Source organism: Cupressus sempervirens, chromosome 7 (assembly GCF_028749045.1).
Source record: "Cupressus sempervirens isolate cs-2001-9-10 chromosome 7, ASM2874904v1, whole genome shotgun sequence".
In the NCBI taxonomy this organism is placed as follows: Eukaryota; Viridiplantae; Streptophyta; class Pinopsida; order Cupressales; family Cupressaceae; genus Cupressus; species Cupressus sempervirens.
Window position 1 is genome coordinate 925,569,930 of NC_143124.1, and position 26,897 is coordinate 925,596,826.

A 26,897-nucleotide genomic window follows, 5' to 3' on the forward strand; every position below is an offset into this window, starting at 1 on the left:
CTAAACCAATTCAGCTAGAATCTAAGCTACAGAGAAAGAAAGATTAACTGAAGGGAAAACATCTAAGGGATTTCTCTTTGAACATGCAATGACACTACTTATCACATCTGTTCACTACTTCGAAATAGGGGAATGAAACCCCGTTCGTTCCTTGCTTCAATTTAGATAAAAGAGAAAACATGTAGTTAACAACTAACAGAAATGGAATAGAAAATAATTGATACAAAATACCATTCAGTTGACTTTGCAACATCAAGTACTTCACACCAAAAATTAGCCGACCTGTTATTAATCTTTCAATTTCATATGTATAGGATTCTGAGATGACCATTACAATAGAAGTTCAATTGGTTCATCTCCTCAAAAGAATGACAAATGGCAAGAAACCAGTTTGTCGTATTACAATGATTACATCAGAAAATGAAAGGGGCGGAATATGAATCACTTCGCCTTCTTTCCCTTTTCTACTTTTTCCCTATAGGCCTTAGCAGCAACAATGATTGGGATTAGCTCTTCATGCCTAGGCATGTATATGTTGGTGTATCTCAAGAGCCACTTAGAATATTTCTTGGCCAAATCCTTCACAGCATTCAATCGATCTTGCAATTCCTCCGTGGCCATATGTATGCATTTGCTGAGTTTCTAGAGTTCCGCAACTCTGTTTTGATTACTGGAGGATAAATTCGTCAAACTATCTATGAATTTGGAGAAATTCTCCTACATGACGATTATTCCAATGATTCCTTTCCCTTGGCCGCTAGTTTGCGAATTTGTATGCAGTCCCCTCACGAGCTCAAAATCTTTGTCTTGGTCCTTTACTTTATCCTTTGTCTCCTTAAGTCCTTTCTCTACTAACAAGATCATTTCTAATTTGAACTACATGCTTTGAAGCCATTCAAACAAAGGTTCATCTCCCTTGGGCAAGATCTTTGCTTCGAAGGCTTCCTTTGCCTTCATTTGAATAATCATCTTCAGAAGAGAGATACAATCATCACTCTTCACTCTTTCTCCGGCCAAAGTATTTCTATTTGCTGAGATGTTATCCTTCTCTGCTTCTAATCTTAAGATGACATTGCCAATTTGTTTTATAATAGAGTCTCCCTCCAATTTGAGCTTCCCAGTCCAATCCTTACCAATTTGGCCAAAGTGCTTATCTTCTTGGAGCTGAGATATAAGTGCTTGAACATCCGCAACAGTAGGATTAGTAGTCATAGATCTCTTGGAGATGCTCGCCAACAAAGTAACCAATTATCTGATAAATCCATTCAATTCTTGAATCTTCGCCTTCATCCTAACCTTTGACAACTTGAGGCTCTCCAGTTGTCCTTCAATTACTTTGTTGGTAGACTTCCACAAGCCAACCTTGGTGTCATGTCTGGCCTCTCCAAGATCCACCGAGTGCAGAGTGAAATCATCTGCGGACCTATCTTCAATCCGTCCATCCTTAGTGAGTTTTGCAATTTCCATTGTCAGGTGCCTTGTTTCTGGATCTTGTCCCAGAATAGACAAGGTCTTCTGCTTCTTAACCTTACTCAATGCAGATCTAGAACGAATTGCAAGAGATAAGGTATCCTTACTGGGAGCACTTTCATCCTTCCTGATGGAACTTTAATTTTTTTGCAAAAATTAAGCCCCGTTTATAATGAAGGAAATGGAAAATCCCAATCAAACCTCAACACAGTAACAGCTGCCCAGCAGGGATGAAGGGAGAGCACAAAGATTCATAGTCACGATATTTATGAAGCAAATATAATGTGAAAGGAAGACAACTCTATCTATCTATATGTAAGAAATACCCAGCGACTATTGTGTAATGGTGCCAGTATGAAAACAAGAGATGATGAAATCATTAAAGCAATAAAATAAATGAAAATCACAGAGGAAGAGACATATGAACATTCTGTTAAAGTGAAGAAAAATGATTCAAAGGCAGAGGAGCATTGCATCTCTTGCGAACTGTGTGAAGCAATTTAGCCTCCTTGAGCTATAACCACATGAAGCACTTTTATATGAGAGAGATATTCATTTCTCCTAAAGAGCAAAAGACCCTATGAAAACATTGCTGACAGAAGTTAGGAAAAGATGATTATTGTGTTAATGAAAATGCCAGGAACCACGAGACATATCTATAGCAGGTTCAAACAATATCACAAAGGCAACGTCCAGTTTTGAACCACAATATAGTGATAAAGTTTTTACTTCCAGTCCTGTAAATATGCATCTATACAGGCTATTATAGCACGGTGATGATAGTACCTAATATTTGATGATAGTACCTAATATTTGAACGTTTCTTAATAAGAACAATGATAACCATGAAGATGAGTATGCATGTATCAAGTATAAATATAACAAGATAGGAGGCCTAATAAAATCAAATTAAAACAACGGTTTGGAGATTATATATATCCTATTCATTTTGCATTGAAGAATCTCTAGAGGACTGGAGTATATGTTTTTACAAGGAGGAACCCAAAGAGAGAATCAAACATATCATGGACAACTACAGTTATGAACACAGGAATTTCAGGTAGCGGCTCCATAAACAAGCATATTCAGATGTAGTACAAAGAATCCTGTACATATACGAGTCAACATTTTAATTGAAAAATCCGTCCAACAGCAACAACGATGATATATTGAGGCATCAGGAACAGTCTTTTACAGAGGGCATTAAAGCAGTGAGTCGGATTCCAATTGCGTGAGGAGCTTCAGTTGAAAGTCTGAAGAAATCTGTTGGCTTTAGCATGATATGGCAGGCAAAATCTGACACGTCTCACACAAAATGGATAACTAGGGTTGAAATGATGCCATGGATGTTCTTGGAGCTGTTCGGATTGAAGACAATATTCAAGGGAGTCTGTAACATGTTCACAGCGTGACAACAAAACTACAAATGCATCATACAAATGGGATACCAAAAGGAAACTCCACGATGGCTATAATAATTTTGATCATCGCTGAAAACATGCCAGGTTGCCATCGATAAATAATTGGTATGTGGCTACGTAGGTGATGAACATTTGTGCCCAAGACAGAAATTCGCAGCAGAACTGTGACGGAAGGTTGTGAAGATTGGTGACAGTATCTCCTACTTGATGCCGTTGAATGAAGACGTAAATAAATAAATTTATTTATTTATAATCCATACCACCGATTCAAGGCTATGAAAATATTAATAAAAGTAATTTGTTCAAGTATTGAGGAGGTGCAATTATTAAAGGAGTATGATTTTTCATTTAAAAAGTCAGGTCTCTATATTATTTCAATATAAATAATGAGAGAAATGTAAAAGCAAAGGGATATATCTGAACATTTTTTATTCTTTCAGAAGAAGCATTTTATATTTTTTATTGTATGGAGGAATAAGGAGCTCATTATGATTTTGTAATAAAAATTCCATTATTTTATTTTTAAAATAAAATAAAATGTCTTTTGCTTATTTTTAAATGGCGTGGAGATTTAAACTGCAGGCGAATTGTCCTTCATAATTATGTTTTAAAATTCTGTATATGATTTTGTTATCAGATAAGTGGACATGGTCAATTAAGCATTTTAAATTTGATCATCATAGGTGTTGTGAAATATTTAATTGTTTCCACAGCTGTGTCCAGTTTGTCTCAGTGGAGTTAAAATTCAATCTGGACTAATTTAAGATTGCATTATAATTGGTTTGTCGCATTTGGATTATCAAAATTATTGGCAGTACAAGTGCATTGAACATTATGAAGTTGTATGTAAAAGTTCACCGAAGTTGACTCTATCGCCCGAATGAGAAAAGGCACTGGTCTTTTTATTGAAGTCAGAAAATCTATATATTTCTTCTACAAGCATCAATTCCATTATTTACAAAATTTATTCAAAACATTCAATTATCAAATATTCAGCATCCAGTTTTAGTTTCATCGAGTTCGAGGACCTTGCCAATCTAAGAGCTCCAAGTTTAAATTCGCTATAGAAAAAACCTTGAACCAAGCAGTCAATGTTCAAGGTGAAGGTTAACTCGCTTGGGTGTAGCGGAGCCCAAAGTGCAGGGGAATCTAAGCGATTTCCGTTTGTTGGCCAAAATTTGATTGAGAGATCCTACAGGAGAAGTGGCAGGCTCTTGGATTTCCAATCTACGATTTTGGGAACCAACACTTCCTCTTTCTCTTCTTCTCCAAAGTGTCCTCCAACTAGGAATCTGTGGCTATCACCTTGGAGGCCGTCCCAAGTGAGTCTATGCTAAACATCTTCTTGGCTGGAATGATTGCCATCGCAATCGAGGATGGGTTCTTCGAGGCTTGAGAAATGAGCTTGGAAGAGCTCTAGCCTTTCTCCGCCTCTGAGGTTTTCTTAGCTGCCTCATCAGATTCAATAGATTCACTGCTACTGCTCCTTCCATCTCCCAAATCCACTATCTGCACTGGAGAGCTACTTGGTTGCAGAAGTGTAGCACTTACTTGCGGAACTGGGCTATTATGAGGTGAGGAAACTGTGGTGACATGAGGAAAGGAAACTAGGGTGACATGAGGAGAGGGGACTGGGGTAATAGCACTATCTTTTGGCTTCTCCGTCTTCCCCTTCTCAACATCAGTTTGGGTTCCAATAACTGGGAGGGAGCCATCTTGACAAGTCTTAGCCATAGGGATATTCTTGTTTGGAGGTTGATCACCTCCCCCTTATGGGTGAGCTAGTCCTTGAGTGATGGCCAAGGTTACACCTGTTGTGCCACCTTGAGAGGAAGAAGGAGTTGTAGCTATTGGAGAAGCTTGAGCTGGTGTGCTTTTACTTCTACTCCTCCTTGCAATAGTCCATTTGACCCACTTTCCAGTTCTTTTGATGATTCAGACCATCATGATATCTAGGTCTTCCTCAACATCCTTGTAAGGCTTCAAACTGATAGGAGTGCCTGTTAACTTAGTCAGATTTGTATTACTATACATATGTTGCCCATCATCCTCTAATCCTTCAACATCAAGATTGATCTTATATGTTTTTATTTGCTCCACTGTGAGGCTGGCGAAAGCACGATCTCAACTTTCAAATTCATCTTTACAATTTGCCCAATAATCTTCAATAGTAGTAATGTGTTTGATCACACTCCCAATCTGCAACACCTCCCTAGCATATCCGTTCGGATCAAACATAGGTCTCAGGACCTCATACATCTTCAATTTGTACTTCATCATGAACACTTTAAGCATATTCTTTGCATCAAATTGGGACTCGCAACTAAAAGCTCCTACTTTCATAGGGTACTCATATCCCTTCTTCTTCAAGCTCCCGCTCAGCACGTTCACTTGGATTGCTTGCCTCATGATCTCGATCAGCACAATCATGTCGCTCGGATATCTGGGCAGCTTCAAGGTGAATCCATCGAAAGCTGCAAGGCGCAAACATGAGAAAGATGAGAATTGGATAAAATAGCTTCCGAACTAGCCAATAGCTGCCATTGCTTCCGGGCTGAATCTCCTCTTTGGGCATCCTTGGAGCTCCTTGCAAATTTTCATAGTGAATGCATCATTAACTTTGACATACTCCACATAACTATTTTGCAATTGTAAACAAGGGTAGAACTCATAAGACTTCACATCATTAGGAAACTCTTCTACTCTTGGGAGTCCTGGCCATAATTGTAGAGAAGCTAGCATATAAATGAGAAAGTAGGACATATAGAAGGTGTTGTAGAATTTTGCAACATGGAGAGCATTGAATAGAGTCTCACTTACCTCGTGAGCCCAATCAATAAACTGAGTATCAGAGCATATAACTTGCACTAAAAAGAAATATTGCTCAATAAAGTTTAAAGCCTCTACTTCACCTCTCACTTTGTGCAACAGGACCACGATGTCAACAATCTCAGGTTTGAGATTAGTACCAAATAGAGTTTTGGGGACCTTACTCTTGGCGCTCCTCGGCTTTTGAAACCAGGATTGCATAATCCCCTTCTTTCAGACCATCTTCTTAGCGGAGAACTCAAAAATTGCTCCTCCCATTGTCAAATCCGAAAACTCCTCCTGTACTAGAACTCGAAGGCAATTTACCACAGTTTTCCTATCAGTGGAGATCAACACTGTATCATCTGGTAACACGATCTGTTTGGTGTTCGGGTTGTAACGATTGATGCATTAGTAGATCAATTCCGAAGCTTGGATTGCCTTTGGGAAATCAGCTGCCTCAACTAGCCCACATCCTCGAAGCTTCTTAGTTATGGGATGAATTGGCTCCGATTTCACTCTCTTCTGAAAGTCTTGCATATCATAGAAGCGGAGAGAGGTATCAGTGAAATTCTGCAGTGTGGACTTAATTCCATTCAACCCGTAGAGGCCTGCAAATCTAGTTGCCATTCTGTCTGAGAATGAATTGAATTTTGAATCTAGCTGAAGAAAAGAATAGCGGATGCACAAACACAGGCTATTTGAAAAAGTTGTGCAAATTAATAGAATAACAGTTGAAGAAAAGGTGGTAGTTTGTATAACTGTTCATGTTTCCATCTATATAGGAGTTTCAATTCACCCGTTGATCTTCAGGATTCGTGCCACACGAATGAATTGAAGGATAAATCCGTTGAAATAGTAAATGCGAAGGCTCTAGCGGATGTTTTGGCGTCTTTTTACTGTTTCTGTTGACCCAACAGTAACTTTCTATTCTTTCATACTTACTTTCCCGTTTCCCATTAAGTTTCAGGAAGTTATGAACAGAGTACTTCGTAAGAAAGTATCCGCCAAATCGAATTCTGCTTAGTATATCTTTCCCGCAATGGTTAGATTGTTTCCATTATCATCCTAAGATGTTTTGTGTACAATTTGTGGGTCCAACCCTCTTACAAAGTTGATTTTCTTCAAAATGAGGAAAATTGTCCTCATGGGTTGAAAACCCGCTGAGGAGAAGACAATTTTCATTTATCCACCCAATCTTTCTTTTAACTTTATCTTTTGAGTTAACACTTCCTTTGGGTTCGGAGAAGCTCAAAAGGAATGTGAAATTTGAAAGGGACCCACTCCTTGTTTCTTTTCCTTTACAATTGCCTTTGGCGGAAAACAGACTTCATGGGTTGAAAACTCGCCGAGGAGAAGTCAGTTTTGAGTTTTCCACTTGAGATGATTCTGAGCGTTGTAATGAATCCTGAATGTTTCCCAAGGTAGTATATCGTAGTGAAAACAAAAATTTACCATAAGGTATCTCATTATCTTCTTACATGGACCTGTATGCATCATTTGGTGCTCTCCGCGGGGAATCGCCTTCATGGGTTGAAAACCCGCCGAGGAGAAGGTGAAGTTCAATTTTTCGCAAGCTTCCTCTTTTCGTGGAAAATATGGTAAGCTGTGAGCAAGCTCAGCTTTGTGAATAATTTTTACATGTTGCAAGAATCTCCATCGGATTAGGTACTAAGCTACTCATAAGACTCACAACATAAAGGAAAACCACTCGGCTATGAAATGTGGGGGAAGGGAAAGATGAAAAATCCGATGAAGACTCTTTCCACCTAAGGAAACTTAAAACTAGACTCAAACATACCTAGGCTTAACTAAGACACAAAATTCTCCACTTTTGCAAAATGGTTATAGGGTGAAAAGTGGGGCAACAGTATACTATATATATTATATACAATAATATATATTATTTAACATGGATAAATATATTTAGGAAATGATGATTACCAATAACAACAATGTATCTCAGATCGAATTAATCTAACTGAAGCTACAGCTTCAACAAACAAATCGGAAAAAAACTTCTTTTTTCCTTTAATGGCTATGATACTATATTACTAAGAAGTAATTGGTAAAATCTTTGTTGTATTAATAAATGATCAAATAGATCATTATAAACAATTTATAATAATACATTAATAGAAGTTTCTAATAAGAAACTGAAAAGGATCATAGAAACGATCTTATCTACATATTTTACATAATTTATAAAAGATGACAATTAAATAGAAATATTCAAATAGCAGATAGGGCATGAAATTATAACGATTGCTCTCTTCAATTACTCTCCTTTCCACAACACATGCTGATTTTAGACATTTGGTGATGTTCTTGGTGTTTATCACTATGGGGTTCACCCAATCAAGTTTGCCTATGTCCAACAAAAGATTAAGGTAATGGATAGCTCATGGAGTCCAAAAAGTAGTGGTTAACTCTCCTCAAGTAGTCTTCCTTTTACTACATATGTTGATGCATCATTAGTTACAACTTGGGATATATTCTTACATTTTTTATTATGTTTTGAGGCATATCTAGACCTCAAGAATACTCTCACCTTTTGAAGGGTTGGATGCAAAAAGATGAAGGTGAAATAACAGGAAATGCATTTGTGCTACAAATGTTGGACACCCAAGCCTCGACAATCAAGAGTTGATACTTAATGATATTATACTTGGTCAAAGTTGACTTTTAAATGTTGCCAAATGTCTGGTAACGCTAGATAGTCAAATGAATTTGAAATAATCTCAACAAACCGGATATCCAATCATATTGAATTAGACATGTAATCGGTATAAAACTATTCATTTTGGTCGATATAACTAACACAATTATATTGCAATTTTTAAAATTAAAATTAATGGGTTTTATAGGGGACATTGTGAGCTTATATGCATATGTTTTTTTCAACTTTTTAGTTTAAACCTAAGCTTTATTAATGATTTACTGACTAAGTTTTGTATATGCTTTTCTTTTCAAAACTTTTGAGATTTAAACTTATTTAAAAAATAATCTGGCAAATTTTTTATTTTATTTTCATTTTAGATCCTCATTACTGAGCACTCATCCGAAATCACTAGAAAGTTGATGAGTATGCAGTTCCTTCCATTTGTCCATTCATTTAACCATGATTGTGCCTTTGCCTCTTTTGCTATTGTACAACTGTACTTTTCTCTTTTACAATATGGGTTTATGACACAAAACATGTGTTGTGTATATTAATCAAGCCAATCCAAAGCACCCAAGGCACTAAAAAATAAAGCATGTGCAGAATGTTGGGTTTGAAACACATGCAAATGGAAAGGATCCAAAAGAATCTAATCACAAGCGATTTCAGAATTAAGGCTTCAGTTCCCTATGAAATTATCCTTGTAGAGACAAGTTCTTTCTCATTAGTAACGATAACTATGACTAGGTTACAATGTGTTCACAGTGCACTCGTTTTTTGCAGAATACTCTGCAGGAAGATACTCTTCAGATGCAAGAGAAGTTACAAAAACTGTACTTGATAAAGGTCATGTACCTATAGTTGTTGGTGGTTCTGGGTTATACATACGATGGTATGTGCTTTAATTCACAGTTGCTTTGGTTTTATCTATATTGAAATCTTCGCTCTGTTAAGCTTGGACTGCAAGGAATTTATATGTTTTTATATCTTTAATATTTAAATGTATAAATTCACTTCTTGTGATAAACTTTTGTATTTAGTTTTTCTCTTACAAGGAGTCACATGGTACAGGGTTGCATTTCAATTGAAATAGTGTTGCTTTAGTTGAATTTATAGTGGAGTCTAAGAAAAAGTATATTTTGATGATTAATTGTAATGGTGAAATAGGGATTCTACACCTCTGCATGTTGGTTTTTCTTTCTAGAAGAAGGCAATAGTTTCAATCAACTACTTAAAAATTACAATACTGGATATTAAATCAGCGGGTGATCTTGAAACATTGCAAATAATTCCCAATCAATCAATGAGAACTAACATATACTAAAGCAGGTTGATGGTAGTTGGCTTCAAAAAATTGATAAGTGCCAAATGCTTTTGATCATGACGGTGTACCTTTGAAATGTGATAATGCTTTGGTGTACTGAATGAACTTTTTATTGAAATATGGTATTTTGATCTATTCTTGCTTACAACAGTTGTTTCATTTTTCAAATGACTTTCTTTCGGAGTGATGTTTGACCAGAACATAGAATTGTGAGCTGAAGTAGATGCACTGAGGATAAGATCAGAGAGAGCTACAAAACAATGCAGAATATGGGAATAGAGAAAATGGTAATTGGTTGGATGCCTAAAAAAACAAAATTCCAATTTTAAGAAATTCAAATATGAATCTGACTCAAAAGCAAGATCTCAGTAATTTTTGGGCACTGATAAATGTGTGGCACATTTTGAGGGCATTTGGTGGCACCCTCACTTTTTTGTGGTGCAACAAAAGTATTATATTTATACATGATTAAAAAATGTCTTGAACCTATGACGAGTCATGGGTTAACAACAGTAAATATTTAAACCAAAGAAGTAATCACAATGCATTATCTTGGTCATTGTTTACAATGCAGAAAACTAAATTTTATTAATTTGTAAAAGACAAATCTTATCCATCATATGCATTCTCAAATAGTATAAGTCGATATTTCAAATGCATGAATGAGAAATTCAAATTAGTCTCTCAAGGAAATATATATCAGAGTTCAGCTTTGATTTCAATCATATAACAACAATAAATCAAACGAAAATTTAGCACCATGATTCTTAAATTGTTCTAAGCTAAAAGTTGGTACCAAAATGTTCACTTCGACTTGGGCCCTGGGATTTGGTAGAAAACTTGGCAAAGAATAATTTATATATATATATATATATATATAGATAGATATATATATATTCATCAGGTAAATTCAAATAATATGCAAAATACTCAAAACACATAATAAATAAATTCTGAGTACATATAACTACATCTAGTCTACACCAGATCACAATCTTTCACATTTATGAAATTTACATTACATGTTTATAATAACAGACTTGGTTATGGTTATATAATTATCTAATCACCAACCACAACAATGAATGTAAACTTACTACATGTTTAATCTTAAATGTTCATATTTTCATGTTATATTCTAATGACAATGTTGATATACCTACGTTGAAGCCCTTTACCTTAATGGCCCAATTTGTGGGGAATGTTCAAATTTGCAGTTCTGTTCATGCTTCCTCCTGCCTAACCATGCAAATTGACATACTGCATAGACACTTTACGAAACAAAGAAATGGATTCGACTTAAGCTCTGCCGAGTTTCATCTTGTCCACAAATTTGTGTACTATCCTTGAAATTGGATCAACAATTAAAAGTTAAAGTTGACTCCTTTATGTGTCAAATATTAATCCATGAGTTACCCATGTAAATCAGCAGACAATTGACTTTTTTTAGAGACAGCTTAGTGAGATAAGGCTGATTATATTATACCAGTTGCATCTACTGCATGATTGGTCCTAAATCATGTAGTCTAAAAGACTATTATAGAAAAATATTAGCTGTCCTTCAGTAAAATAGAAGTACAACATATTGCCATATGGTCTTTATGAAACTACCTGAAATTAATTAAACTCTTTTATTATATTTTTCAACTTCTTTTGATTATTTACTTTAATCTGGTAAAAGCATATCAACTGTCTGACAAGAGATAAGTCCTATCAAGACTTAAATTTTCATAACCCTGATCACCTAGGAGGATTTCCATATCTGTACTCCCCTTTCACTACCTAACCAATTCTTATATTTTCCCCCTTCCCACATTTTTAAAGTTGGCAGCTCTACATTGTTACTTGTTTCTTTTTTTTAATCTTACAAAATCAATTCTGGGAACTTTTGAAATAAAAGCAGAGTGTTTTTATAAGTAAAACTTTCTCCAACGCACTTCCATCTTTACATGAAGCTTTTTATCTGTCTCTGTAATACTTAGGTACTAACAAAACCTTCCCATTAGGGGAAGACTTTTGCTTCTTGCTCAATTAACATCGTTTTTTTTGTTGCAGCTTTTCTTCATTAAGACATGAACATGCTTTTCAAAGGTTTAATTGATTGAACTTCAGCATGCCATAGGCATATGTCCAATGCCAAAATAATTCTAAGCAATGTCCCCATTCTAAAATAGAATTTGATAATCAATAATAATATATTATTATGAAGTAAATGGTAAAATACCTGCTTCTTATTAATAGAGACCGAGAGGTCTATATATACAAAAGAATAAAGTGATGTTTCCTTAGGAAATGATCGTAAAGAATAGAAACATTCTATTCTAGTTAAAAGAAAGCTAAAAAAGCTAACAGATAACTACAACTAACTAAAAATTAGAAACATTCTAATATTTACTATAGATTACAAATAGATTACCATTAACTAATAATGGATGTTTATCTATTATCGTAATACCCTCCCTTAATGGTTAATCTATTCACAACACCAAGCTATGCTTTGAATTTGACAAACTTATCAGGACCAAGAGGCTTGGTGAGAATATCTGTAGTCTGATCCGTGGTAGGAACATACTGCAAGTCTATTGTCCCGTCTTCAACCAGCTGTCATATGTAGTGATAGTGAACATCCACATGCTTGGTTCGTTCATGGAAGATTGGATTTTGGGCTAACTTGATAATGCTTTCGTTATCAACAAACAGAGTAGTCGGTCCTGCTGGTGACATCTGCATATTCTCAAGCATCCGACAAAGCCAAATAGCTTCACATCTTGCTTTAACAGTCCCTTTGTATTTTGCCTTTGCAAAGGAGAGAGAAACTACCTGTTGCTTCTTATTGGTCCATGTGATGGCATCGGATCCCAAACTTAACAAATATCCAAAAGTTGACTTTTTATCGTCAAGAGAGCTTGCCCAATTTGAATCTGTGAACCCACTGAGTCTAAGATTAGAACTTTGAGAGTTAAGAAGTCCATACTCTGAAGTGCCCTTAACATAACGAAGCACATGCTTTGCGGCCATCTAGTGATCAAACTTGGGAGCTATCATAAAGTGTGAGATGTAGTTGACTGCAAAGCTAATGTCAGGCCTAGTAGTAGAGAGGTAGATGAGGCTGCCTACTAATTGCCTATATGTAGTATCATCAACAGGAGTAGAATCAGACTTCGCTGATAACTTGAGGCCTTTCTCCATATGTGTAGATGTAGGCTAACAATCCTCAATACGGAATTTGTCTAACAGAGCCCTGGCATATTTGGACTGAGAGATGAATATACCAGAAGATTGTTGCCAAACCTCAATACCTAGGTAATAATGCATGAGCCAAAGCCAGTCAAATAAAAAGATTGACATAAATTCTATTTGATTCCCTGAATCAAAGATGTCGAAATGCTAGTGATGATCAAATCATCCACTTAACTAGAAGGATGATGTCACTGTTAGTAGTTTTGATGTACAAATTTGAGTTTGAAGAACTCCTCTTGAAGCCTTGATCGCTGAGGTACTTATCAATTTTTATGTAAATGCTTGAGGGGCTTGCTTCAAGCTATACAGGGCTTTCACAAATCTAAGAACCTGATGGTCTTTACCAACAACCGTGAAACCAGGAGGTTGCGTCATGTAGACCTCTTTATGGAGATCACCATTCAAGAAAGCACTCTTGACGTTCATCTGATGGACCTTACAGCCAAATTGTGTTGCCATGGCTAGGACTAATCTGATTGTGCTCATCTTTGTAGTAGAAGCAAAGGTCTCCTCATAATCAATGTCCTAACGCTGAGAAAAACCCTTCGCAACTAAACGAGCTTTGTACTTATCCAAAGTACCATCATACTTTCTTTAGCCTTGGAATATGTTTGAGGTTCAAACACACTATGAATGTTGGCCATGAGAGCAAAGTTACAAATTTTGTAGGTTTGCTCTTTTTCCGAGTAGTTCTCCCATCAATGAGCTCATCATCATGAAGATTAGCAAGTGTCTTAGCCTACCACTTAGGTCGAAGAGGGGAACAACCAACATTAGTGTCAGGAGATGCTTGGTGATCAGTTTCCTCATCAGAAGAATTTGGATCAAACTCAGGTGAAGCATCTACAAATCGAGGTGATCCTGCACGGGAAGCTGGAGGTGTCTGTACATGGATCACTGGTATAACTGGAGTTGTAGGAGCTGCTGGAGCCCTCCCATCAGGTGGATCTAATGGAAGCCTAACTACCAAATCATGAGCCTTCATAGGTTGGTCTACTGGATCAAGAATAGGAGAAGCAGGCATGAATGGTCCTCGTTGCTCATCAAAGTCTACATCACGACTGTATAGGAGACAAGGTGTCTCAATGTCGACCAAGTTGTAGGCTTTGTGAAGACTACTGTATCTAGCAAGCATGAGTTTCATACTCTTGGCATCCAACTTGGTGTGTGATGCATTAGGGATCCAAACAAAAGAAAGGGAGCCAAAAACCTTCAAGTGATTGATTTTGGGCTTGCAACTTGACCAGGTGTCTTCCGGAGTTTATCTTTTGAACTAGTCACCCACAGTGGCAGTCAAAGGTAAAATTGCTCACAAGTGAGAAAAAGTTATGACACTATGTTTCGAAGAAGTTATGGTGAAACTCCCCACAACTTCTTCGCAAGATGTCTGCCCATAACTCATGGCATCAAACGTCAGTTAACCACACCCCACACACCACAACAAAACAATGTAGTTAAACAACGGAATAGAACAATCACCAAGATGGCTCGATCCATGCTCAAACACAGAGATGTTTCGAAGAAGTTATGGGCAAACTATCTTCTAAGTGTCAAATTTGTCCTAACTAAAGTCATTTTTCCCTCAAGGAGAGTTTGGAAGGGTAGAAGTTTTTGTAAGTGTTGGAAATGCCTGGACTAATGTGGATTTTCCCTCCAAGAGCAAATGTGGAAATTTTTCGAAGTGTTGAGAATGTCCATGCAAGGGTGGATTTTCCCCCTTGTGATAGCAAAACAAGATCAAATTTTCCCAAGTACAGGATGAATCTTATCCAAACCTAGATTGTTATTTTTTTTCACTTTGCATGGATGAAATTAGAGTGTGGATGTGACCATTGGATCTGTGGTTGATATGTTGGAGAGGGAAATGTAGACTTAAGCATTTTTTGGGGCCTTTTTTACCATTAAATAAAGTAAATAAAGGGAAATTAATAAAGTAAAGTAAGAAGCCTCTAGAAAGGTATCAAATTTTTATCCCACATTGCTTGTGAGAGGTAAATCAACAAGCTGACCCCCTTTAAAAGGCCATGAACTGAGAAGAGAAATCATAAGAATTTATAAAGACAAAGGGCCAGGTGGCTGAAAGTCTGGAGCACAAGAGCTGGGGACAACATTAGTCCAACTAAAGGTGGCTGGAAGTGGATGGTAGAGAATTTCTAAGACCTGGAAAGGAGACTGATATCCCCATGAGTGAAGACTGATTTCAGGCTAAAAGAAGACCATTTTCTTGTGATATTGGGGGCACTAAGGGGCTGAGTTGGAGTGTTGCAGGCATAGATCTGCAGACTGCCTAGAAATGGGCGCTTTTGTTTAGAAAATCAATTCAAAGACAAACTTGCTGGACTTTATTGGGGATCACTTCCCAGTCATTTGGCATCATTTTGCAGCCATTAAAAGGCCCAAAACAAGGTGATTTCAGACCCGAATTTGCAGAACTTCATGACTGGCGATTTTGTTTGAAAATTCACTAAAAATCACCTTATTCCCCAATCTGTCAAAACTTGTTTGCTAGGTCTTTCCTGCCCGTTTCTCATCATTTCAAACCATTTTCAGACAGTGAAAGTCTGTGGTAAGGCTGCCATGAATAAAAATCCAAGGGCTGGGTCTGAAAACATAATTTTTCTTTCCAAAAATCTTGGTTTTCTCTTGTTTGCATCCTGATCCAAAGGTTATTGCAAACCTCTCCCATCATTCTCAACACCACTTTCCAGCCATGAGAGGTCTGAAATAGAACTATATCGCAAGCCTAAAGTCTGAATATTCGCAAACAGGGGCGATTTTCAGAAAATTCATATAAAACCACTCAGTCCCCAAAGCATTCCAAACTTGTTTACAAATCAATCCCCACACCAAAATACAACCATTTACATCCATTTGCGGTCACTTGGGGTTTAAGGTAGGGCTGCTACATGCAAATGTCTGAAGACCAGGTCTGAAAATTGATATTTCCTCACCTAGGTATAAGTTTGCTTTGTGATGGCCATTTGATTTGAACTTGTTGCAAACTTTATGGTGGCATTTGGAGGTTCATTCTGAGCCACCTTGAAGTTTGAAAACCTTGAGTTGCGGACCCAGGTCTGCAGATTTAAACAACAATAGGCAATTCCCTTTAAAATTCACAATGAATTCCCAATCCTTCCGACCCATCAATTTGACATTGCTTGGTATTCCTGAAGGTTATTAGGCATCAAAATGCTAAGGTTAGTGCTTGAATTTATTCACAACAAAGCAGTTGCAGGTATGTCCTCAGACATTTCAAGGTCGTCTTTGATGGTGAACATGGTTTTAATGCATGATCAACGGGTTGATCATTCACTAGTGGATTCACAAACACAATGTTTTTAACAAGTTGTTTGTGCCAAATCCATAGCCAATCTTCGGACTTATCCAAACTGTCCTCAGAAAATCAGATTTGGATGCAAGACTAATTTAGTTATTTTTTGAGGCTACGCGTTGACCAAATTTTGTGTTAATTTTCTTATCCAGATGCTTGTTTTAGTTTTAACCTTTTCAAAGGATATGATCACTGAGTTTGTATGGAACAATTCAGGGATTGTGAAGTCTGAAAATTATGATTTTGTTTGTTTCTTTAACCCTTACTAACTTTGAGCTTTGTACAGAGATGGCAGAGCCAAAGGGATTCACAGAAAGGACTGTGCTTGTCAAGAGGCTATTCAAAGGCTTTTATCCAAAGTCCTCAATAATATCCAAGTGAGGAAAGGTCACAGACATGAACATGGAGCATTTTGATTTAAAGAAGTTAGGCAGGAGAATGAAGTGGCACAAGGATTACTTACCATCACAGCTAGCAGTGGATATGGTAAAGAATGGACTTTACCATGCAGATGGATTTTCTCCAGCCATCCAGTGCAGCAAGCTCATGGTCAAATGCACAAAGAACTATGATCCAAACACTAGGATGATCAAGGCTCAAGGAAGGGTGCTGGCATTCTTGAGCGAGGAGGCAATAAGAGAGACTTTTGGAATTCCATATCATTCTGGAATGTGGATCAGGACTAAGGAGGAGACCAAGAGGCTATTCAAAGAAAGGCTAGATGCTTGCAAGGTTATCATAAATAAGAAATGGGTCAATGAGCCAAAGAAGCACCATTCCAAATTACTAAAGAAGTTGGTAAGTGAAGATTTCAAGAATGAATACAGTGATATGGTATTCATGCTGAAAAGAATTATGGGATCACCCCAAGGGGCCTTCTTTGACACCTGGATGTTCTACTTCATATAGGAGATAGCCGTAGGAGGAAGTAATAATAAATTGGGCCAGGATGATAAGTGACAACATAGATGTACTATTGAGAGACCTGAGGAAAACAAAGTAGTTCTACACGAGTTCTTGTATAGTCTACCTATTGACAAGGAACATAAAATATCCATGCCTTATATGTCGGGACAAAGTTGGGAATGGAAAAGGACAATTCAAGATCTATGACTACATCTCGAGTTGCAGTTACATGGAGGAGTGAGTTACAGGAGGCTAAATGACATCTTCAATATGAACATCACTCGCTACGTAAAGGAGAAATGCATAGGAGATTATTCAAGGAGGCAATTGAATTGATTCAGCAATATGGAAATTGGTATATCCAATTCCCTACCTTCACTTATATCTAGATCTAGGGATTCTCCTCCGAACCATACAGGCTCCCAAGGTACACTACCAACAAAATAGTTTTGTTGGAGGTGGTTAGGCAACTTTCTGAATTCAGTCTTATGCAGAAGGAAAGGCACAAACAAAGGGTACTCTCATCCATCACTTTGGGGAAAATGCTTGAGTCTTGCCCTTCATTGGAGGTTGTAGGAACAAGAAGTGCGGAGCTACAATTTTATCAATTGGGAACATATCTTGCAAGGAAAGATTTTGGCCCATTCCAAAAGATCCATACCCACAAAGGATTGATATACAAACACACGATAGATATAGAGGATTACTAGCTGAATCTTATGGACAAAGAGTTCGTGAGGAGGAATAGATGGTCTAGGATGTCAATTGATTTCATGAGAAAATGTTGGGTCTTTCCCATTCTAGTTCAAGTTAAAGATGATGGGAACATACTTCATCCAAGCTATGAGTATGAGAAGAGAAAAGTAATTGAGCCACCCAATTGGTCACAAAGGGACGAACCCTCGGATTTGAGGATCTTGATGAGCGAAATAATTAATAAATCAAGGGCATGGGTAGACAAACAAGTAAGCAGGATATATACAAACAAGTAAGCAGCATAAGGAGACAGGATATCACCTTCACTTATGTAAAGATGCAAAAGGAGGACTCTTCTTCCAAAGGAAATGAAGGAACTGGTAGTACTTCAAGATTACGCATTCAAAAAATAGGACATGTTCTAAAAGAAAAGGATAAAGGGGGAGAAGCATCAGTAGCATCAAGTGGCAGAATTAGGAAGGAATTTGGGAGCCATAGGCACAAACCCACCACACCTATTCCTATTCCCAGTTCTTCATCGACTAGGGAGATTGAGACACAAGATTTGAGTGGTGATTCAATGCAAGGTGGAGATACATAGATATTACCCCAAGGCAATTACGATGCAACCTCATCTATGCATTCGGTTCAGCAAGATACAGAGATATTGCTATCTTCCCCTACAATCCAGTTGGTTCCTCCTATTGAAGATATTGACACATTTTAAAGCAGAATTGAGAAAACAGGGAACTTGAACCAGCGAGGAAGATTCATAAGATCACTAGGGATGAGGCAGGATCTCGCACTGCGCATTTGGCCATTCCTATAGGAGACAAGAATGGAGATGAGATCACTCCTAATGATTACCATACCTCATTCGATATTAGACCAACAACTATAGAGTAGGAGTTTGAGGATTTAAGGCTCAATGCAGATGCTATAGAAGAATGAGTGCGTAAGTTGACAAAAGAAAACGATGAGTTGGTGTTTGAAAATTTGATGTTGAAAGAAATCACAAGCAGATATGTAGGCCCAACAAAGCATGGGGATTCAACACCTGTCACCTATGTTCCCACTTCCCAGGATTCTCATTATGCTTGCAATATAGTAAAGAAATGGGCAAGTGATATTGGAGGCCAAGTAGAGGATTTTTACACAAAGATGGTTCAAGCACATGGAAAGACCACCATAATTATAGAAAAGGCCCAAGGATTAGAGGAGAAAAGGAAGGAATTTGAGCCCATCAAATAGAAGGTCATTTCTCGTCTCAAGGTATTAAGGGCTATCCCACATCAATCTTGGTGCAGGAAAGAGTTATTGATATGGGAACACCTATGACTTTGGTTATTGGTATCTCTCATTGATTACCAAGAAGACTATGTATACGCATGCTCGCGCGTAGTGTGACAACATTTAGGACCCTGTCATGGGGATACATTCAAAGGTCATTATTGCAATCAAGGAGTTGCTTGATCTTGATTTCGATGCTTCCAGTGAGTTAGATTCTAAGAAGCTAGTGTAGAGGTTGGAATCACTTTATTTCATAGGCATGGATTCTCTTGGCGAGAGTCCCTTAAATGGCTTCCTCTCCTTCATACTCCCAATTAATGATCTACAGTGGCATTTTTCAGATTGGGATAACACATTGGACACATACATGGAGTAGTCAGAATTTATGGAGATGCAACATGGAGGCTTCCATAGTATTGACATGGAGGAACTTAGTAGAATTTTGCTTAAGTTACTTGATTTTGCTAGGAGGGAGAAGAGGAAAGGAGTCTACATCTTGGATGATGACTTGTTACTTCTACGCTTCTTATTGGTCCCCAACCCTTTGAGTTTTTCATTGGCTCATTTTGTGGTGCTTCATTTTTATTGGCTACTTTTGGTTGCCTTAATTAGGGTTTGTAATAGATTAATCTGGGCCCTTGATTTTAAATCAGTCTTGGCCGTTCATTGTAATTGAGGCTCCTATATAAACCCACCCTCTCTTCTTTGTAAGGGAGGTTGTTGGAGAATTGTTGCGAATATAATGCCAAATTTGCTCTACTTTTCATTGTATGGTGAATTGTTGTGATCAAGTTTGCATTGTTGCATGGTTATCTACATCTCTCATTTAGAATAGATTTTCATTTTGTTAGAGTTTTAGGTGACTCTACAACACCCCCAGGATCAAATGAAAGACCAAGATAACTTCCACAAGAGATTGGCAAGACAATTGCATGAAGATGCAAGAATGCTATTATTGATAATGGACTTGATTGACATCCTATGGATTGATTTGAAATGTACATAATAGGCCTCCTTATATAGAAGAGGCGATAAGAGACAATGATAAGGAGAAGATAAGCTATCACCCACACAAGGTGGAATCACATGTCCACGAAAGGTGGATCATCCTGCATTATGCAATGAAGTATGTGCAATGATGAGGATGATAATGTGATAAGTGCACTAAAGGTGGAATGAGATAACAACTATGACCACCTAGAGTGGAATTCTCCTACACGTGTTTAATTGAGGTGCAAACTCCCAAGTGTCTCAATCAAACACTACTATGCAATGCATTATCCTAAGTAAGCTTAAGTAAGTGTAATTAGTGAATATTTAATTACACCAACACCCCCCCTTAAGTGCAACTTAGGGGAATGCACTTAAACTTACAATGCAAGATGGGTCTTGGCTGCAAGGCCATTTTAGGTACCCATGTACAATATGCAAAGCAATACATCAAATGTAATCTCTCATAAAGTGGAGAAAGAGAGAAAACCTCATGGTAAAAACCCTCCCCTAAAAAGAGATGTGATTCAAACAAGATGCATGGATGGATGGAGTACTCAAGACCCCCCAAAAATTGCATACATCATGTATATACAAAGAATGATCCCCCCATAGGAAGGAAATAAGGAGACATGATATCCCCCCCATAATGAAGAAGCTCCAATGTAGATGAAGAGTACCTGCAAGCAAAATATAATCCAATGCCTACAAGAAACACGTCTCTCCTTAGGAAGAGATAAATACATCATAAGGTGAAGAAGCCACTCCATGTAAAAAGTGAGGAAGGAGGAAGAAGTTCTTCATGTATGCATCTCTGAAGACTGAAGAGGTGTCTCCAAGCTCAAAGATTCTGTCACACTATCAAGCTGAACTATGAGATGTGAAAAATCAAGAGAACATGTAGAGTTGGGAAATCCAATCTCCAAAGAAGGTGAACAAGTATCTCAAGGAGAAACCCCCTTAGATGTATTAACCAAATTTGCATTACAAGACTCATTTGAAAGAGCATCTAGGAATTCATCCCACACTGCAAGATCTGAAGCATAAAGATCATCTTGCTGAATGGTAGAACTCATGTCTAAAGAAGGAGGTGGAGGAGTAGGAAGTTCAACACTTGTCTCAAGAACAAAATGATTCAAGTGTCCAATGTTCTCCTCACATGAATTATTCACCTTTGATAAAGGGTTAGGTACATCATGAATATCATCATCATTATCAACAAAATGTGCAAAAGAATACAAGCATGATGTATGATCAACAACTCAAATAACTATGACATCTCTAGTCTCCATGTCCCTATTATAGACATAATTAGGAGTGAACTCAACAATTTTACCTTGTGCCCCATGAGTAATTTGGTAAATGGAAAGGATATTAGTGGTCAAGGATGGTACACAAAGAACATCATTAAATGTACCCTGTCCCATAGTAATAAAACCTTTCCCACAAACTTTCATGTATGTATTATTACCCATCAATATAGGTGGAGAAGTACAAGGCTCAATAGAAGAAAACATATCTATAGAAGATGTCATATGATGTGATGCACCTTAATCAAGAAGCCATTTACCTTTCTTAGGATGTGTGGAAGCAATGAGTGCTTGTCCTTTGCCTCTAGATGATGATGTAGATGTAGCAACTGCTTGATATTGAGAAGGAGAAGACACTAGTGAGGGCAACTGGATATTGTTCTTTTGAAGAATGTGAGTGAGCTCATCAATCTTCTTATGGAAACATTTATGCTCATCATGTCCTAACTTTTTGCAATAAGCACATTTATCTTTCTTCTAGATGATTCCTCTCTTGAAGAGGACTTGGATTCAATATTATGTTTTGAAGGAGAGTCATCACCTTTTTCATGTTGCTTAGGATCTATGTGTTGTTTGTTTCCATTTCCTTTGGGAGCTTTTGGAGAGGAGTCATTTGCAACCAACACTTGATGCTTTGAAGGCTTCAATTGACCCATGTGTGCTAACTTTGCTTGTTCCCTTGTGAGCTGAGCTACAAATTCATCAAGAGAAGGCATTTTGTATGCACTACCAAGAGCATCCATAGTAGCATAGAATGTGGAAATAAAGATTGAATTGTATATGAGCAATGTTAGTATGCTAATAGAAACCAAATTTAAATAAAGCTTCTACAAACTAAACAAAATTCATAAACTTCAAGATAGACTAAGATGAGCTCTCAATTGAGAATATGAGCCATTAATGGACTCTCTCAATAAGAAGCTCTCTTGTTGAGTAGCTTTATCTAAATGGATAGGATGTATGCTCAATATGTTTCCAAAGGCTTCAATGGATGATTGTGAATTTTTGGTGTGGATAGATGGTTTTAGTATGGATTTGGCTCTCAAAATAGCATTATAACTTTACTTCATGGATTGTGTTATTTTGCAAAGGGGAAGGATCCAATTTATAGGCAAGAGGCTTGAGGGTTTGAGGGCTAAGATGCAAGGATGGGAAAAAGCTTATGGAGGGCTCAGATTGCATGAGAGGAGAGCACATGGATTGTGCTTCCTTATAGCCAATCAAGGAGTGACACATGTCACATGGTGAGAGGATGGAGGAAAGGGGAAGGATGAGTCAACAAAGGAGGCTCAAGAGATAAAATCTTCATAAAGACCCTCATAATGACTTGTAAGAGCAATAAAAGGGCTTGTAAGAGTCATTTATGACCTAGTGGACTTCATAAAGTTTTATGGTTGAGATATTTTGAGGGTGATGAGAGCAAATTCGACTTGGACTTGATTAGGAAGGTTTTAAACTTGCTTAGGCTTGTGCAAATGATTAGAGGATGGATTAGGATGGTTTAGGATTAGCTTAGGGATAGGCAAGTGGATGGCATTTAATGAGGGTGGGTGAAGGAGGAGATATTTGTTAACTTTGGCTTGGGTTAGTAAGTCTTAACCCATGTTTAGGGAATGTGACAAGGTTAGGAGGGGATTAGGATTAGGTTTAAAGACATCTTCTAGAAGAGTCTAGATTTTGGAGGAGGATAAAGACTTTTTAGAATAGTCTAGAATTTCCTAGGATGAGGATGAAGACTTTCTAGAAGAGTCTAGAACTTCTTAGGATGAGGATAAATTAGATTTTTAGAAAATAAATAAAGTTTTATTTATTTCAAGGGTTTGGGTTGAGGAGATATTTATTAAAACTTTTTTAATAAACATGAGGATTAATATTTAATTTTAATTAAATATTTTGAGTTGGGACTAGGGGTAGGAAATGATGGGATTAGCCTTTAATCAAAATTAAAGAAGGATTAGAAGATTTTGGAAGAGGTTATTGGTCATAAGGAAATTGGCCAACTTTTGGGAAAAAAATAAATTTTTTATTTATTTTAGGATTTTTGGTCAATTTATTAATTAAATAATTAATAAATAAGGAAATAATGTTTAAATAAGATTTAAACATTTTTGGGAGGGATTCCTTAATTAAATATTTTTAATTAAGATAAAAGGATTTAATGGCATAAAAATTAATTAATTAATTAATTAATTAAATAATTAATTAATTAATTAAATAATTAATTAATTACTAAATGATGATGTCATCGGGAATTTTTCAGAAAATAAAAATACTTTATTTTCTAAAGGATTTTTAGGTGTCTACATTTTGCCCCTCTTTGATGTGATGCCGCAAGTGGCATGACATCAAAGATAAGAAAATAAGATGCCCAAGGCTAGAGCAGAAGAGGAGAGAATGGACTATGAGATGCCCCCTCAAGAAGGCAGCGGGGAGAGAAAGCGAGGCTTGGTGGCTTCTTGAAAAATACAAGAATCTGGGATGAGCAAGGAGACTCAAATTGGATTAAGAGAAGAGGTTGAATTAGCTCAAACTCTCACTATGGGAGAATGATAAAGGAGAATCAGATGCACAAGAGGAAGCAAGCTTAAGACCTTAGGGAAGGTGGAGGATGAAGGAGCAGAGTGCTATAAAAAGGAATCCAAGATAGGGAGATGGATGAGGGGATTATAAAGTTGATGCAACAGGATTTCAAAGAGTTAGATTGGCGGAAGATGAGTTTCGGAGATCCCTAGGACTAGGATTGTGGATCTCGAAAGATGAGGCTTGGTGGGTTGATTTGGATTGGTGGATCCCTAAGACTAGGATTGTGGATCAATAAAGCTAAGAGTGATGAGTGATTCAAAGAGATACTGATGCATCAGCTGGGGTAGGAGAGACGGATGCTGGATATGGATGGGGGATAATGGAGATGAAGGAAAACCATTGAAGCTTTTTGAGCGGGGGGATACTTCAAAGAGAAGTACCACCATGTAGTTGAGCACTAGATTTGCTATAGGACTATTGGTTAATTGCCAAGGTTACCAAGAACATCAAGGCCTTTTCACCAACCGTCCAAAGGACTGACAAACTAACTCAAAACAAACACACAAGGATTGCCCCAGCATCACACATGAATCCTAGAGGAAGCAGCGTGGAAACGACACTGGAGAACCCACAAGCAGAAAAGAAAAACAAACGAAAGACCTGATCAAGACCTTACGCTCTAATTGCCCCATTCGCAGCATACCATTATATGGAAGATCGTGGCAACCTTGAGGAGGGAACAAGGAGATTGCTTGGAAAAGATACTTCAAAACCCAAAAGGGAAGATCCCAAATCAAAAGAAAGTGAAAATCCAAAAGAGAACCGTGTGCCAACGAGATGGGTAGGACGAGGTACTAACAGACCAAGATCAGACATGAGGAAAGCTAAATCCTGCAAGGACCTATCGGAGAGCACCTAAGCTGGTGGATTTGGATGAGTGATGCATCTGGCAAGCTGAACTAAGAAAGATAACACTTTGGTGATAGGAAATCTAGCTAAAGGATGCATTGAAATATCTAACCAAAGTGTGTGATGTGTGCAAGATGTTGACCAAGGACGAACTGACACGAACGTTGGATAGATACAATGGTACTAAGCTAAAGAGGATGTACAAGATGATGGACCAAGATATGTTACAAATGTACAAGTTTTTTCATGTTTTGGTTTTTGTGAGATGGAAATGTTTGTGAAGGATGGGATGTCTATAATAGGTGATAGGTGGATAGGTAGATGGTTTGCGAAAAGATTAAGTGAAAATGGGGTTTTGTGTGTGCACGTGATAGTATACAAGCTAGGATACAAGATTATTTATAGGCTGGAATATGGTACAAACCTTGGACAAGATTTCGGATAGACAAGGTATGGTACAAGATTTACAAGGTATAATACAAGCTTTGGTACAAGATTTACAAGGTGTATAGGAGGTATTTACAAGCTTCATCAGATTTTTGGATATTTGGTTGGAACACCAAGGGAACAAGAAAGTGTGTCTTATGGGATGGTGGGTAAATGGATGAGGGATAGGATAGTGATAGATAATGGATTAGTCTTTAGTACACAAGGCGCCTGAATTACCAGGTTTTCACCAAGGTACCTATCCAAGGTGCTTGAATTGCCAAGTTTTCACCATTGGACGCTTGTTTCTCTTTACTATTTTTTTTTCTTTTGTATTTTTCAAAAGCCTGGTATACCAAGGATCTTCAAGCATAGAACTTTTTGAGATGAATGATGTTAGTAGGATCATTCAAGAGTTCTCCTTCTGGTGTAGATAGCTGATAAGCTCCAGAGCCAAAGGAAGCAGTGACAACATAAGGACCAAGCCATGTAGGTTCAAACTTGCCTTTCTTTTCTCGATCTGCTTGGACTTTCATGTTTTCTTTAAGGACCATGTCACCTGGCTGAAAGTGTCGTGGAAGCACCTTCTTGTTGAAATTCCTTTTGAGACGAGTTTGATAGACTGTGAGATGATCATAGGCTTGTTGTCGCTTCTCATCTAAGAGATCTAGCTGGGTGAGCCGAGCTACTCTATATTCTTCATCTGATATTTGCCCTTGCAAAGATATGCGCAAGGAGGGAAGTTCAACCTCTATAGGTAGTACTGCTTCGGCACCATAGACTAGGGAGTATGGAGTTGTGCCTGTGGATGTACGGAAGGAAGTTCGATAGGCCCATAGGGCTGGATTTATTTGTAGGTGCCAATCACGGCCGGAATCATTGACAACTTTCTTTAGAATTTTGAGGAGGGTTTTGTTAGTTGCCTCTGCCTGGCCGTTACCTTGTGGGAAATATGGGCTAGAAAAGCGGTGATGGATGCGGAGGGAAGTGCATAATTCTTCCATGTTGAGATTTTCAAAGTTACCTCCGTGGTCAGTGAAGATGGTGGATGGGATGCCGAAGCGGCAAACAATGTGGTACAAGATGAACTTGGAGACCTGAACTCCTGTAGCTGAGACTAGGGGGACTGCTTCCACCCATTTAGTGAAATAGTCTGTAGCTGTTATTATCCATTTATGTCCATCAGATGAGAGGGGTGTGATAGTTCCAACTAGATCAAGGCCCCAACAAGCGAAAGGCCAAGGTGGTGCAATAGGCTGTAGATCCTGTGCTGGAGCGTGCACAAGATTTGCATGCTGCTGACATGGGAGACACTTTCTGACAAAGTCACAGGAGTCTTCTTCAATGGTAGGCCAATAGTAGCCTGCTCTAAGGATTTGTCGCGCTAGGACAATACCACTTGTGTGGGCACCGCAAAGTCCAGAGTGTACTTCCTTTAACACCATTGCGGCCTCATTTTGGTCTAAACATCGAGAGAGAGTATCGTGATAACCCCGACGATATAGGGTATTGGCTATGATAACATAGCGGGATGATTTTCGGATGAGGTTCTGGCGTTGGGTACGTGTGAGGTGAGGGGATATGATACCAT

At 37.8% G+C, this 26,897-nt stretch overlaps 1 protein-coding gene across 3 annotated transcripts in view; it reads left to right on the forward strand.

Moving 5' to 3' along the window:
* IPT9 (isopentenyltransferase 9) overlaps positions 1–26,897 on the forward strand; it is a 107,275-nt gene that overhangs the window by 30,088 nt on the left and 50,290 nt on the right. For all 3 annotated transcript variants that reach the window (XR_016354218.1, XM_089793563.1, XM_089793562.1), the window contains exon 4: positions 9,145–9,253. Coding sequence is in view for 2 of the 3 variants with exons in the window: in XM_089793563.1 (XP_089649689.1) it covers positions 9,145–9,253 (109 nt within the window). In the remaining variant the exon portion in view is untranslated. The remainder of the gene's footprint in view (positions 1–9,144; positions 9,254–26,897) is intronic.